The 14,037-nt window shown below is 55.1% G+C and overlaps 1 protein-coding gene across 1 annotated transcript in view; it reads right to left on the bottom strand.

Moving 5' to 3' along the window:
* SDK2 (sidekick cell adhesion molecule 2) overlaps window positions 1–14,037 on the bottom strand; it is a 218,337-nt gene that overhangs the window by 90,910 nt on the left and 113,390 nt on the right. The window contains exons 3-4 of the mRNA XM_080680029.1: window positions 9,199–9,305; window positions 523–670 (exon numbers count right to left, since the gene is read on the bottom strand). Coding sequence (XP_080536155.1) covers window positions 523–670; window positions 9,199–9,305 — 255 coding nt within the window. The remainder of the gene's footprint in view (window positions 1–522; window positions 671–9,198; window positions 9,306–14,037) is intronic.

The raw sequence follows: 14,037 nt of genomic DNA, 5'->3' as shown, positions 1-14,037 counted from the left end.
CTGAAAGAGCCGTGTGTTCTCTCCCTGCCAGGCCCCTGGCCTCACCTCCTCCCAGCAGCCAAAACACACAGAGCCCGGGCACGCCACGGACCCCCAGGCACCCCGCACGCCGGAAACACCCAGGGGCCGGCGCCCGCCGGGGCGATGCCAGCCCGCGGCCCCCTGGCCTCGCTGGCCAGAGTCCTGGGCCTGGACCACAGCGAGGGCGCCTCCGCCTGTGCCTGTCTGCGTTGGTGAGTGCTCTGGGAGGCAGGACGACGCTCCAGCTGAGAAGGGGGCCAGCGCCCGGGATTCCCCAGGAAGGCGGCCTTGCTTCCTGCTCCCCGTCTCCGCACGCACATTCCCAGAAAGTCCCTCGTCAACCACACGCTGTCATGTGGGAGGTCCCCAGGCTGCGGTGTCCCAGAAGGGCTGTGGGCAGCTGCCTCCGCGCCAGGGCCCCGCTCGGCTTTTTCTGGCCCCGCACCTCCCTCCCAGGGCAAGGCGCCCCCTGTTCCGTGGCTCCCCGAGCCGGGTGCTCACATGCGGCTGCTGGGCGGGATCTTGCGGCCGTCCCGGAACCAGGTCACCTGCGGCCGCGGGAAGCTGGCGATGCGTGGGGCGCGGATGACGGCGGCTTCTCCGTGGGAGACAGTCTGGTGCTTCTCGCCCTCCTCGAAGCTCCCCATGTCTGCGGAGGGAAGAGCACACACAGGGTCAGGGGTTGGGGCCGGTGGCAGAGACTGGTGGCTCCTGGGGAGGGCGTGGTGACAGTGGAGGGGAAACGCAGGCAGGGTGACCAGGGTGCAGGGTGACACCACGCTCAGACCAACCCTCATGCTCTCACTGCCCCTTCTATCAGGGGCCCTGCCTTGGACTTTGGGGTTTACATCCATTTCTACCCATATGTATCCATGGAGCAACGGACTGGTCCCACAGTCATGAGAGGCTGGTTGTTATTCCACACACTTTGCAGCTGGAATACACTGAGTGTCCAGATTATTATGATCTCTGATACATTAGAGGCCCGGTGCATGAATTCGTGCATGGGTGGGGTCCGGCCAGCCTGGCCAGGGGGAGGGGACATGGGCGGCTGGCCAGCCTGCCTGCTGGTCGAACTCCTGGTCGAGGGGACATTTTGCATATTAACCTTTTATTATATAGGATATACACTGAGTGGCCAGATTATTATGCATCAGAGATCATCATAATCTGGCCACTCAGGGTACTGCCCACACGGGCTCAGAGAGCCCGGGCACACCACGGAAGGGGCAGCGTCGGGATCTGAACGTGGATCCTCAGAGTCTGGAGTCAGGCCAAGCTGTCCTTCAGCCCTGCCCTCCAGACGCTCCTGCTTGAAGTCCAGCCGCCATGTTGGAAGGAAGCTCAATCTAGCCCACACAGACATGGGGACAGCTCACGTGGGAAGGAGCCGAGGGCCCCAGGTGACAGCCAGCGTCAACACAAACATGTGAGTGAACGTGTGGGCCCTCAGATGACCTCAGCCCCTGGTCTTTGAAACCTCAGTCCTCCCGGCGCACAGACAAGATGCCCCTACGATGCTCTGCCCCGAGTCAAGGCTCACAGCATCTGTGAGCATGAGAAACGGCCGCGCCGCACCATCAAGTTTCGGCCTGCGTGGTTACGCAGCCATAGAAACTGGAAGAGTGTGTTCAAGCGCTAAAAACGATACCTCCTATTTGCAGTGTTAAAATATTAGAATCCCCGCCCTAACCGGTTTGGCTCAGTGGATAGAGCATCGGCCTGCGCACTGAAGGGTCCCAGGTTCGATTCCGGTCAAGGGCATGTACCTTGGTTGCGGGCACATCCCCAGTGGGGGGTGTGTAGGAGGCAGCTGATCAATGTTTCTCTCTCATCGATGTTTCTAACTCTATCCCTCTCCCTTCCTCTCTGTAAAAAATCAATAAAATATATTAAAAAAAAATATTAGAATCCCCTATATTTTTTCAACGTTTCGTGTCAGCGTCAACCTCTTCAACAAAGATGACCCCACACCACCCAAACGGGATCGCAGAACGAAGACGTGTTGAACACGGACCCAGCGCCAGGTTTTCTTTCAGGTGGGCGTGGCCGGCACTGTCTCATCGAATCGTCACGACAACACAAGAAGCTCAACTTTGATAAACAAACATTTTTAGTTGTTGATTAACTGCTATTACTCGGCTCTGCCTATAAAAAATGGCGTCGGTAAATCAGCTTGATGCCAGCTCTTACAATAATTTTATCTATTTAAAAAACTTTTCACAGAACTCTGAAGATATATTTGAACAATTTGAAGCAATTTCATGGTAATAGTGTTTCTTTTTCCTCTCCGCAGTTTTATTAGCTCCATTTCGTCAGTGAGGAAATTAAAGCTCATGGAGATGGAGTGGCTGATCCAGGGCGAAGCGGTGAGGGCTGGGCAGGGCCCGCGCTCCAACCTGGCCCCCCTTCCCGCTCCCTCGCCGCCTCGCTCGTGACTCATACGCGGCATTAACATTCGTCATGCACATTCTTTATCTCTTCCTACTACAGTGTCAGTGTTAAGAGGCTGTTCTATTCCGTGGTACGCATGAGCGAACCCCCACAAGACACCTGGCCCCGTGCCCTCTCTAAGCTCACCCAATGCCATTGTGCATGACTCTTATTAAGCCCCTCCGTGGGCCACGCAGGCTCTGTGGTACCGAAGGACCTTGTCCCTGGCCTCCGGGAGCTTCGAGTCTGGTCAGGGAGACAGGAGGACCAAGCCAACTCACAGACAAACCTTCAGTGACATAGCTGACGACGGTGAGGAAGAAGAAACAGGGTCCTCGCGTGCGAGGCAGCAGAGGGGACCTCCTGGAGGTGGAGGTGGGAGAGGCTCCTTTAAGGAGAGACATACATCAAGAGCAGGAGGTAGCTGCGTGTGTGTGTGTGAGTCTGTTGCGGGGGCTGATGGTCCAGGGGGTGGGGGATGTGAAGACTAGGAAGTCGGAGAGAAGGGCAGTGAGAGGAAATGAAAGAAGGCCAGTAGGCAGGGGCATGGGTTTGTTGAGTGGATGGATAAAGGATGGATGGATGGATAGAGGAGGGGTGGATGGAGGAAGGGAGGAGGAATGAGGGATGGAGGCATGGAAAATTGTCTGCATGTATGTACGTCTGAATATATGTGTATGCATGTATGATAGGATGCATGTATATGTGTGCACATGCATGCATGTGTGTTTGCATGTATGCATGTATAGGTGGATGGAAGGAAGGAGGAATGAGGGATGGAGGCATGGAAAATTGTCTGCATGCATGTACGTCTGAATGTATGTGTACGCATGTACGGTAGGATGCATGTATATGTGTGTGCACGCATGTGTGTTTGCATGTATACATGTATAGATGGATGGAAGGAAGGAGGAATGAGGGATGGAGGCATGGAAAATTGTCTGCATGCGTGTACGTCTGAATGTATGTGTACACATGTACGATAGGATGCATGTATATGTGTGCGCATGCATGTATGTGTGTTTGTATGTATGCATGTATAGATGGATGGAAGGAAGGAGGGATGGAGGCATGGAAAATTGTCTGCATGCATGTACGTCTGAATGTATGTGTACGCATGCACGATAGGATGCATGTATATGTGTGTGCATGCATGTATGTGTGTTTGCATGTATGCATGTGTATATGTATGGTGGGTGGATGAAGGAAGGGCACAGCTGGCCTAGGTCCAAGTTCTGCAGTGGACACTGCCCGTGCCTTTCCGTCCCACAATCTCCCGGCCTCCCCGTGGCTCTCAGGCCCTGCATCCTCCCATCCTGCCCACTTCACTCTGTCCGATGGGCTTCCTGGCTGTCAGGAGCCTGTGCCTCAGCACATGGGCCTGGGCACAGCCAGGCACGGCCTGACCAGCAGCAGCAGGGCCGCCAGGAGGGAGTCACTCAGGCGGCCGTGCAGGAGAGAGGAGAGAAGAGAGGGCCACAGCCCCAGGGGCTGGGCCCGGGTCCCCTGGGAGAGCTCCCTGGCGCTGAGGCAGACACGGGGCTGCTGCATGTCCTTTCCTGCGCTTGCGGCTAACACACCTGTGCGCCCTGCAGCGCTGCCCCAGCTGCCCCCACCAATCCCCGGGGCCAGCGGCGTGGGCCTAGGCGCAGCTGGAGGCGGCTCCCAATGCCCCCTGATGGCTTCGCTGCAGCTGAAAAGGTCTGGGGCAGGAGGCATTCTGCTTCAGAATCTGCTCATGGCTTTTGTTTATTCTTCAAGCCGTTCTTACCATGAAGTATGTCATTACACACAAAAGAGCGAACATAATTACAGGCATCATTTAAAGAAGAATAGAAGAAACACTCGTGTACCCAGCGCCCACTTCCAGACCGGAACTCTAACAAACCGGGTCCCACGCCCCCCACCCCCCGCCCTGCGCCCCTCCCAGGCACATTCCCACCTTCTCCAGAGGTAGGGAATGGCACGCCAATCATGCATTGTCCTCCACCCCCCAAGTCTCACCACCTATAGACACCCCCGTAAACAATTATGGCTAATTTACTCTGTTGCTAAGCCCATTGTACCTGAGAGGACGCTGTATGTTGTCTACTGTGACTTGCTTTTTTTGTGCAACATATTTTTGGAGCCCCGTCCATGTCCCTGCACCTAGCTTAGTCGTTTTCACGGCTGCATGGACGCCCGCGGGTGGAGGCAGCACAGTGCTGCCGCAGGTGGGGCTGGTGTCCGCGTCTGCCCGGCCTGCTAAGAACCGTCTCGTGCAGCTAAGAGAATCCCCAGAGTGTGCGCCTAAAGGTGCACTGCTGGCTTGCAGGCTGTGCACGCGGTAATTTCACCAGACAATGCCAAACTGCTTTCCACGCCGGCACCAATTTTCCTGTTCACGCTGCCGCCAGCGCAGATGGGAGCTACTGCCAATGCTGGGTCTTCCAGACTCTTTGGGTTTGGCCAATCTGGTGGGCATGACGTGGCATTTCCTAGTGGTTTTATTTGTTTATTACAAAGCAATGCTTCTCCATCTGATCAGATGGTATCATGCCGCTGCCCCCAACCACTATTCTGAGTAACATCCGAAGTACCAACCACATCTTAGCATGCCACCGTGTGTCCCCGGCCCCTCGCTTCCTCAGCCACATCTTTTACTCTCCACGTCCCACACTCTGCTCCAGCCACCCTGGCCTCAGACACTCAAATCTACCCCAGGGCCTTTGCACTTGCTGTTCCCTGGCCTGGAAAGACCCATCTCTTGGTCTGCGTTGCTCACCTCCTCCCTCCCTCCCTCCCTCCCTCTCTCCCTCCCTCCCTTCCTCTCTTCCTTCCTTCCTTCCAGACTGTGCTCAGTGTTACCTCCTCAGACACCATTTCAAATAGGACCCCTGTCCCAGCCTCCACCTATCTCACCTGGCTTCATTTTTCCTTATGACATTTTATTTTTCTTCATGGGCCGTCTCTAGTCTATAGTCTATTCCAGGCGTCCTCAAATGACGGCCCGCGGGCCACATGCGGCCCGCCGAGGACATTTATCCGGCCCACCGGGTGCTGCTGCCCGTCCTGCTTAGCAGCCGACTCGTCCCGGGCCCGCAGTGCGCATAGGAATTTGTTCATAGTTTTTTTTAAACTATAGTCCGGCCCTCCAACGGTCTGAGGGACAGTGAACTGGCCCCCTGTTTTAAAAGTTTGAGGACCCCTGGTCTATTCTATACTGTCCTTTTATGTCACCCCCACTGCTTTCCTTGAGGGCAGGGATGAATGTCTTGTTGTTTTTTTAATCCTCACCTGAGTATATTTTCCCATTGATTTTTAGAGAGAGTGGAAGAGAGAGGAAAAGACAGCTAAAAATATCGATGTGAGAGAAACACATCGATTGATTGTCTACTGCACCCACCCTTACCAGGGCCCGGGTGGGGAGGAGCCTGCATTAAGGTATGTGCCCTTGACTGGCATTGAGCCCGGGACCCTTTGGTCTGCAGGCTGATGCTCTATCCACAGAGCCAAACCGGCTAGGCCAGTGGTCGGCAAACTCATTAGTCAACAGAGCCAAATATCAACAGTACAACGATTGACATTTCTTTTGAGAGCCAAATTTTTTAAACTTAAACAACTTCTAATGCCACTTCTTCAAAGAAGACTCTCCCAGGCTGTGATATTTTGTGGAAGAGCCACACTCAAGGGGCCAAAGAGCTGCATGTGGCTTGCGAGCCACGGTTTGCCGACCACGGGGCTAGGGCATGAGTGTTTTGTTTTTGTTGCCCATGTCCTCCCGCCTAGAGTGGGGCTCAGTGCGCAGTGGGCGGGCAGCCACAGTTGTTTCATTAAACATTCCGGTAAAATGGGGGCTCGGGAAGCACACAGCGATGCTATCCTGAACCACAGCACGGCCCCTCCGTGTCCACATTCATGCACTCAGGCTGAGGATTAAAGACGGCGAGCCCATGGGTGACATTCTGGGCATCCAGCCCAGCCCGTGTGACAACAGGCTGGATGTCCTCCAGTCCCGTTTTGTAGAGGTGACTGAGCCCCCAGGGCAACGGGGAGCCGGCGGGCTCCCCATGGGGCAGGGCCCCTGTGCCCTGCAGAGGGAGGGCAGGTTGGTGCTGGGGCTGGGGCTCCAAGTCTGAGCGCAAAGCCAGCCAACCGGGGCGGGGAAGCTGTGCGAGTGGGGAGAACACAGGTGCCCGCAGGGTCTGGACGTGGAGACGGGTGGCCCGAGGGCAGCTGTCGGCTCAGGACGCTCTCCCACGTCTCAGCCCGCTCGTCACCTGCCAGAAACTCATGGTGACTTTAAAAAAAAAACCAAGGAGAGACGCCCCATGGGGACAGGAGGGAGCTGGGGAGGGGTGGGTGTTTTATTGACTTCCCCTTAATTGCTGTAATTAAAAACATGTAAAGAACCCTTCTGTAATGACTTTGCTATTATCATTAGTTGTTAGCACAGCTGCCTTATTAATTTCTCAATTAGAACCCAATTCACAGTCTCTTTTTGGGAAGGGGGTGGAGCCAGGGGTGGGGCCTGCCTGGCTGATCCCTGGAAAGAAGGAGTCCCCAAAGACAGGGGTCATCTGACATCCCAGGACAAAGCCCGCCCACCCCAGAGGTGGAAGCTGCTGAGGAGAGATGTAGGGACTTGGAGAAACAGCCATCCCTACGCATCCTCAGAACCATGTGACCGGGTAAGAGAGACTGACGGACAGACAGACAGATGCAGGAAGACTGCAGGGCCCAGGATTGGGATAGGGTGAATGAGGTGAAAGATTTAAGGAGGCACCCGCTCTCGGGGTCCTGCAAGTGCACGGTGAGGACCTGAGAGGAGCGCCTCCTTAAATTTTGCATCCTCCACGCCTCACTTGTCTGGCCTCACCCCAGCCTGGAGGTTTACTCCAGGACACCGCCTCCTGGTGGGCCCTGCAGAGAGGAGAAAGCTGCTGGGCCCTGACTTCTCCAGGCTGGGACCCCAGGGTGGTCCGAGCCTCCTTACGGCACCTGGTCCTCCGCGAAGGCCCCAGCCGCCATCGGTGCACTGTGCTTGCTCTGCACCTGGGCCTGGTCACAAGCCATCCCTCGGCTCGGGGGCCGGATGACCTCTGTGGGTCTGGGGCAGGGCCCATGCAGGCGTGTGGCCTGGTGTTGAGGGAGCATCCGCATGCTGGGTGCATGTGTGTGTGAGGAGTATGTATGTTATTGGGGGTGGGGTGGGGTCAGTGGGCTGAGTCCTGGGCTCTGGGTCCCTATCACGGCCAAGGAGGAAGTGTTTCAGTCACGGGGACGCTGGGTTCCCTTCCTTTCTCTCTCACTCTTTTTAAAATGTGTTTTTAAAAGATTGATTTTAGAGAGAGGAAGAGAAAGAGAGAGAGAAACATGATCAGTTGCCTCCCGTGTGCACCCGACTGGGAATCAAACCTGCAACCTTTTGGTGCACGGGAGGATGCTCCAGCCACTGAGCCACCCGGCCAGGGCCCTTCCTTCTCGTTTTGACAGCGGAGCCTGCCCAGGGGAGACTGTCATCCGAGGGCTCGCAACTCCAGAAAGTTCCGACTGTCTCTATGCGCCAAGGGCTCGGAACAGACACGCCCCACGAGAGCTGGACCGACTGGCACCCTGGATGGCATTCCCAACTCCACACACACACACACACACACACGTCCTCACCAACACGTAGGTGAGCAAAGAGGCAGACGTTTCCAACCATGCACATCTGCACACACAGATGCACACACGCACACACGGACACACACATGTGCACACACTCACACACATGTTCTCTCCCACACAGAGGGACAAAGAGGCCGACGAATCCAGACACACACATCTGCACAAACACATACGTGCACGAACCCACACTGGTGCACCTACCCTTGCACACACGTGTGCACACACGCACGTGCAGTCTTCCTGGAGGCTGCCCCATGGCTGCCCCTGCCCTGCTGGATGGGCACCGCGACATGAAGCTCCAGGGAGTCCGCCAGCCACCCGACGGCGGCCCTGCCCATCGTTTGGATTCAGGGCCTTTCCGCTCCTCGGAGAGCCGAGTTGCCTGATTACAGCTGTTTTCCATAATTATTATAAACACTCTGCCCCACTCGAGGTTTCCTATTAGTTTCTCTCCCACTTCTCTCCAAGTGGGAAGCTCTCTCCTGTGCTAGGTCTGAGGCAAGCCCGTGGGCTCTGGATGAGGGCTTACTTTTCAATTTTAATTTTGTTAATCCTCACCCAAGGACATTTTTTCCATTGATTTCTAGAGAGAGTGGAAGGGAGGGAGGCAGGGGGGAGAGAGGGTGTGGCTCAGTGGTTGAGCATTGACCTATGAACCAGGAGGTCACGGTGTGATTCCCAGTCAGGGCAGATGCTCGGTCCCCAGTGGGGGGCGTGCAGGAGGCAGCAGGTCAACGATTCTCTCTCATCAGTGAGGTTTCTATTTCTCCCTCTCTCCCTCTCCCTTCCTCTCTGAAATCAATAAAAATATATTAAAAAAAAGAAACAAAAAACAAAGCAGCAGGTCCCCTTTGAAGAGTGCCGGACTCAGAGCCAGCAGACGTGCGTGTCATCTATCAGCCGCGTGGCGTCGCGAGCTGCCGCCCCCTCCTCAGCCTCGGTGCCATCAGCTGTAGAACTGGAGTACTGGCCCGGAGAAGCGGCATGGCCGCCGTGAGCACCGATGAGCACAGAGGGCGTGTGGCTGGCTGGTGAGGACCCCTCTCCCGCTGCACGCCCGCCCGCCTGCCCTGCCCCGCGTCACCCGGTACTCACAGGCCACCTGCACCTCGGTTCGCCTCTGCAGCAGGGCACCCATCCGGTTGCGCACGATGCAGCGGTAGAAGCCAGCATGGGTGCGGTCCAGGCTGGTGATCATGTACCTGGGGGCAGACGAGACAGCCAGTGAGCAAGCAGGCAGTTGCAGGGGTGCACAGGTCAGACTGGGGTCAGAGCAGAGGGCACCATCTCACCCTCTTCCAGCAGGAAGAGGACCTGAGAGCTCTGCTCTCTGGCCAGGTCATGGGGTCACAGAAAGGTCCTTAGCTATCGGACAGTCCCACCCACAGGCAACTTACTCAGGTGTCCAGGAAGCAGCCTGCACTTTCCCAAGGACGGGAGGTGCTATGCCCGAGCCCTTGACCTTGGCCGTGACCAGATCTCCCAGCACTGTCGGGTCTGTTGGAGGCTCCTGTCCCCCTTTCCCGTGACTCTCATGACTGAGAAAAGTGGCGGCATTTTATTTTGGCCAGACACGGGACTGTGCCGTAATATTAATTGAAATGGATGGAGGTGAGAGATGTGGGGACATTTACATGTTTCCCCAAATGCTTTGCATTGCTCCATCCTTAAAGTTACGGACACGCCACTGCAGCTTTGTGGTGGGAAAAGCAGTCTTCTGAGCAGGACAGGGTGGGCTCTGCACATGGGGCCCTGGGGCCGGGATGCCCGAATCCGAGGAGCTCCCTGGGGAGCCTGCTTCCGGAGCACATGACCGGACCGGAGAGCAGCAGAGTCTGGTGTTGCAGGAAAAGCCGCTGGAGAGCGGGCGTTTGAGGAGCTCCCCGGGCTGAGAGGCAGGGAGGATCCAGGCCAGCTCAGTGAGAGCAGCTCCTGGCACCGGGACCTGGGCAGGTGATGCCCGCTGGCATGGAGGGGTTAGTCCCCTGGCACCCCCTCTGGGACCCCCTTTCCTATTCCCAGGGAATGAATGACCCAGCACAGAGCTCCCGAGTCATGGGGCTTGTGCCTAGGATAGCCCCCTTGTAACGGCAGAGATAAACAAACAACAACCTGAGACAACCTATAAATGGCCATCAAAGATAGGTCGGATCAAGGTCCTAGGGTTTGTCCAGCTGACTTGGTGGATAAGCTCATTGCCACCTGCCCCCAGGCTGTGCCAACCCTGGGACAGAGTGACCTTAGTCCCAGGAGTTGCCAAGTTGACTTTTACATGAATTCCAGTGCAGACCCATCATCATCACTGCCACCATCATCACCACCACCATCATCACCATCACCACCACCATCACTATAACCACCACCATCATCACCACCATCACCATCACCATCATCACCACCACCATCACCACCACCACCATCATCCCCACCATCATCACCACCATTACCACCACCACCATCATCACCACCGCCATCACCATCACCACCACCATCATCAACACCATCACCACCACCATCACCACCACCACCATCCCCATCATCATCACCATCATTATCACCACCACCATTACCACTACCATCATCACTATCACCATCACCACCACCATCATCACCATCATCACCGCCACCATCACCATCACCAACACCATCACTAACTCACAATGATGATGCTGTATTAAGTACTTTTCATACATTTCCTCACTTCACACAGCAGTTCCCAGATTATTATATATCATAGACCAGTAACACTTAAAATATGGGGACTGACACAAGATTGTCAATTTTTTATTTATCCAGGTAAGATAATTAAAACCAGCCAACCAAAAAGCAAACAGACAAAAAAATTGAACAATGAAACACACACACACACAGAAAGAGAGAGAGAGAGAGAGAGAGAGAGAGAGAGAGAGAGAGAGAGAGACAGAGAAAATATTAAAAAGTGCCAGGCAGGGAGAGACAAATAAATAGAGATGGTTAGCATTTTATTTATAAAGGACATTTTTGAGATAAAAAAAGAAATGTAATCTCAGCATAAAGCCATTTGTGTAAGCTTTAAACAAATTTTATGCAAAGCCCACTGCACTAGCTTCACTTTTCTCATTTTATGTGGAGGTGCACACGGTCATGGGTCTGCATTTGACAGCCTTTCATTCAATCGGCTCACCCCCACTTTAGAGGGGAGGAAACTGAGGTTCAGAAACAGCTTGTCGCTGACCTGTGGTCGTACAGGGACGAGAAGGCAGGGCCAGGGTCCCACGGAGCCTTCCGGCTCCAAGCCCAGCAGTTAACCAGCTCAGCACTGACGTCGTACCCAATGGGCCCCACCTTCTGTCCCGGGGCTGCAGAAGCCCCCCGCTCACTCTGGCTCGGCAGCATTATCTAGAACATTCTGGCTGTCCAAGCCTCTTATCTCTGCCGCCAGCTGCAGCTCTTATCTGTCCGTCCTTACTGTGTACAGCGTGATGATGGGGAGATAGCGGGCGTCCAGCTCTGGCAAACTTCCCGTTCTCCTCAGACCCATCCTCCAGCCCCTCACAGGCTCTCTCATCTCTACCCCATCTCTCCCGCAGGGACGGGGGACAGCTTTGGGGAAATGGTTTGGGTCTTGAAAGTGATGGGGTGACCTGAGAGGGGAGATGGAGAGAGAGATTGGCTAGAAAAGCTATCTTTGGAAAGGGAATCGGGTATTATTAAATCACATAGGCGAGAGGAAAATGAACAGAAACGGCCAACCCACGGACAAAAAGGATGCTCAACCTCTGTCACGGCGAAACACAGCCCCATCAAAACCACATTGACATGTCAGACAGCCGAAGATCTTCATGCCTGATCATGCCCAGTGCTGGCATGATCTGGGGGAAAGGGAGGCGAATGAGCAGATGGGCCGGTGAAAGCGTAACCTGATGGAGCCTTTGGGACAAAACCTGTCAAAATAAGAACAAGCGCATCTTTGACCCAGAGGCTGCACTCCTGGGAGCTGGCCTTTTAGAGATACTTGCAAAAATGTGGCAAAGAATGGATACAAGGATGTCCCCTGTAGCATGGCTTGTCACGGCAGAGATAAACAAACAGGAACCTGAAACCACCTGTCAATGACCATCAGCAATAGGTCGGATCAATGAATGAGGCCGCGGTCACCGACGGCACTGGGACACCTGGATGGAGTGAGAGGGGATGGTCCCAGCGGCACAGAGCGTGGAAAGGAAGCTGGAGAAGGCGGATGTTTACGGAAACAGAAACACGAGGAAGTAATAAGCTAAACGATATCGCCGCTGAGTGTCAGGGGCATTCTCAACACCCTTGCTAAGTTGCTGTGTATTGCAACAGGCGACCAAACCCTAGTTTAATGTTTAGGGTCATACAAATTGACCCAATAAAAGTCATTTGAGTTTGTGGACAAAACACACACACACACACACACACACACACACACAACCCAAAGTCAAAGAATAGTGTAAACAGTATGACACCATGTGGGTACACGGAAATAGCATGTATCTCTACACATTAATCACGCATACGCTCAGGCAAGTACATGCGATGTTTCGGAGACAGATTCTCCGGTAGCTGTTATCTCCCTTTTGGGAGGGGTGTCGGGGTGGGGAGGGAGGGGAACTTCTACTTTTTGATTTTACGTCTTTCTGTGCCATCGGAGTTTTCTTTATCGCACACCATATATCGGTTTTATTTTAAAAATACAGTTAAAAAATGCACTTGGAGCATGTAATTTAAGTCTACATTATAAAAAAGACACCGGGGACTCGTTGGGTCTGGGTTTGTTTGCTGGTGTCAGTGATGTGTGCTGAATTTTAAACTTTAGTTAAAGCAGATTTCTGCAGAAGGCTCTGGGGCCACGTGCATCAGCCAGAACGCCCCAGCTGCACCTGGAGCTCCAGGAGGGCCAGCTGGCGGCAGGCCGGCCCTCCCCTGAGGCTGGGCCAGCTCTGGGCTTCCCCTCTGCACCTCCACCCCACCCCCCGCCTCTGCCCTCTAGTTGGGGGCAGGTTCTCCTTGGCCTGGCCGAGCAGATGCAGCCTCGCTCTGCTCCCCCCGCCTCCCTCCCCCTGGGCCGCCTCTGGTGCTCCTTGCCTGAGAGGCCTATTTCTGGCTTGTAGGCAGCATTATTTAAAGTAACAGTCCCACCACCGCCTTCCCTAGCAGGGAAACCCTCTTGGCTCCACCCAAATTGCAGCTCTCGTCCCCCTGCCTCCCAGGCGGGCGTCAGAGGCAGTTGGCGGGCATCTCAGTTTGCTGGAAGCATCCCTGACAATGACCTTAACAGTGGTCTTTATCCCAGCCTGGCTTCCCCCCACCACAACCTCCCCCCCCCCCCCCCCCCCCGCTCCAACACACACGCACGCTCAGCCTGCAGCTCTATCTGCCCCACCCACCTGTGGCTGCCAGCCCCGCAGGGACCTGGACAAGCCCTGCCTCTCTGGGCCCAGGGCTCACCCATGGTCGGGCCACGAGGGAGCCCTGGAGAAGGTGCCAGGGTTTCTGACTCAGAGACATGCAGACTTTGATTTGATGTCTGGCTCTTTCTTAGGAGTGTGGCCTGGGTGCCTTATGCATCCTTGCAAGCCTCAGTTTTCCCATCTGCGAAATTGGGACAATGATGGGAGCATTGCAAGAGGGTATAAGTGGCTGGCACACCGCGGGTGCTGCACAAATACCCGTCCAATGGGGGAGCAAGTGTATGAGTCACTGGTGGGGAATGGAAGGTATGGGGTGATGTGGGGGGTTCAGAGAGAAAGACAAGGAAGGTGTGGCAGGATACCCCCCCCCCGTGGGCCCCTTCAGGGCTCTGTGCCAAGCATCAGGGGGGCACAGATTCCCTTGCCTGGCTAATTCTTTGGCTTCCCCATGGACGTGGACCCCAAGTGTCCCCAGCCACCAGCAAAGGATGTGCTATGGCCCCTTGGTTACCTCATGCTT

The sequence above is a fragment of the Plecotus auritus genome, assembly GCF_963455305.1.
Source record: "Plecotus auritus genome assembly, chromosome: 7".
In the NCBI taxonomy this organism is placed as follows: domain Eukaryota; kingdom Metazoa; phylum Chordata; class Mammalia; order Chiroptera; family Vespertilionidae; genus Plecotus; species Plecotus auritus.
The sequence above is the reverse complement of the archived record's forward strand: the minus strand, read 5'-3'. Positions and strand labels throughout refer to the sequence as shown.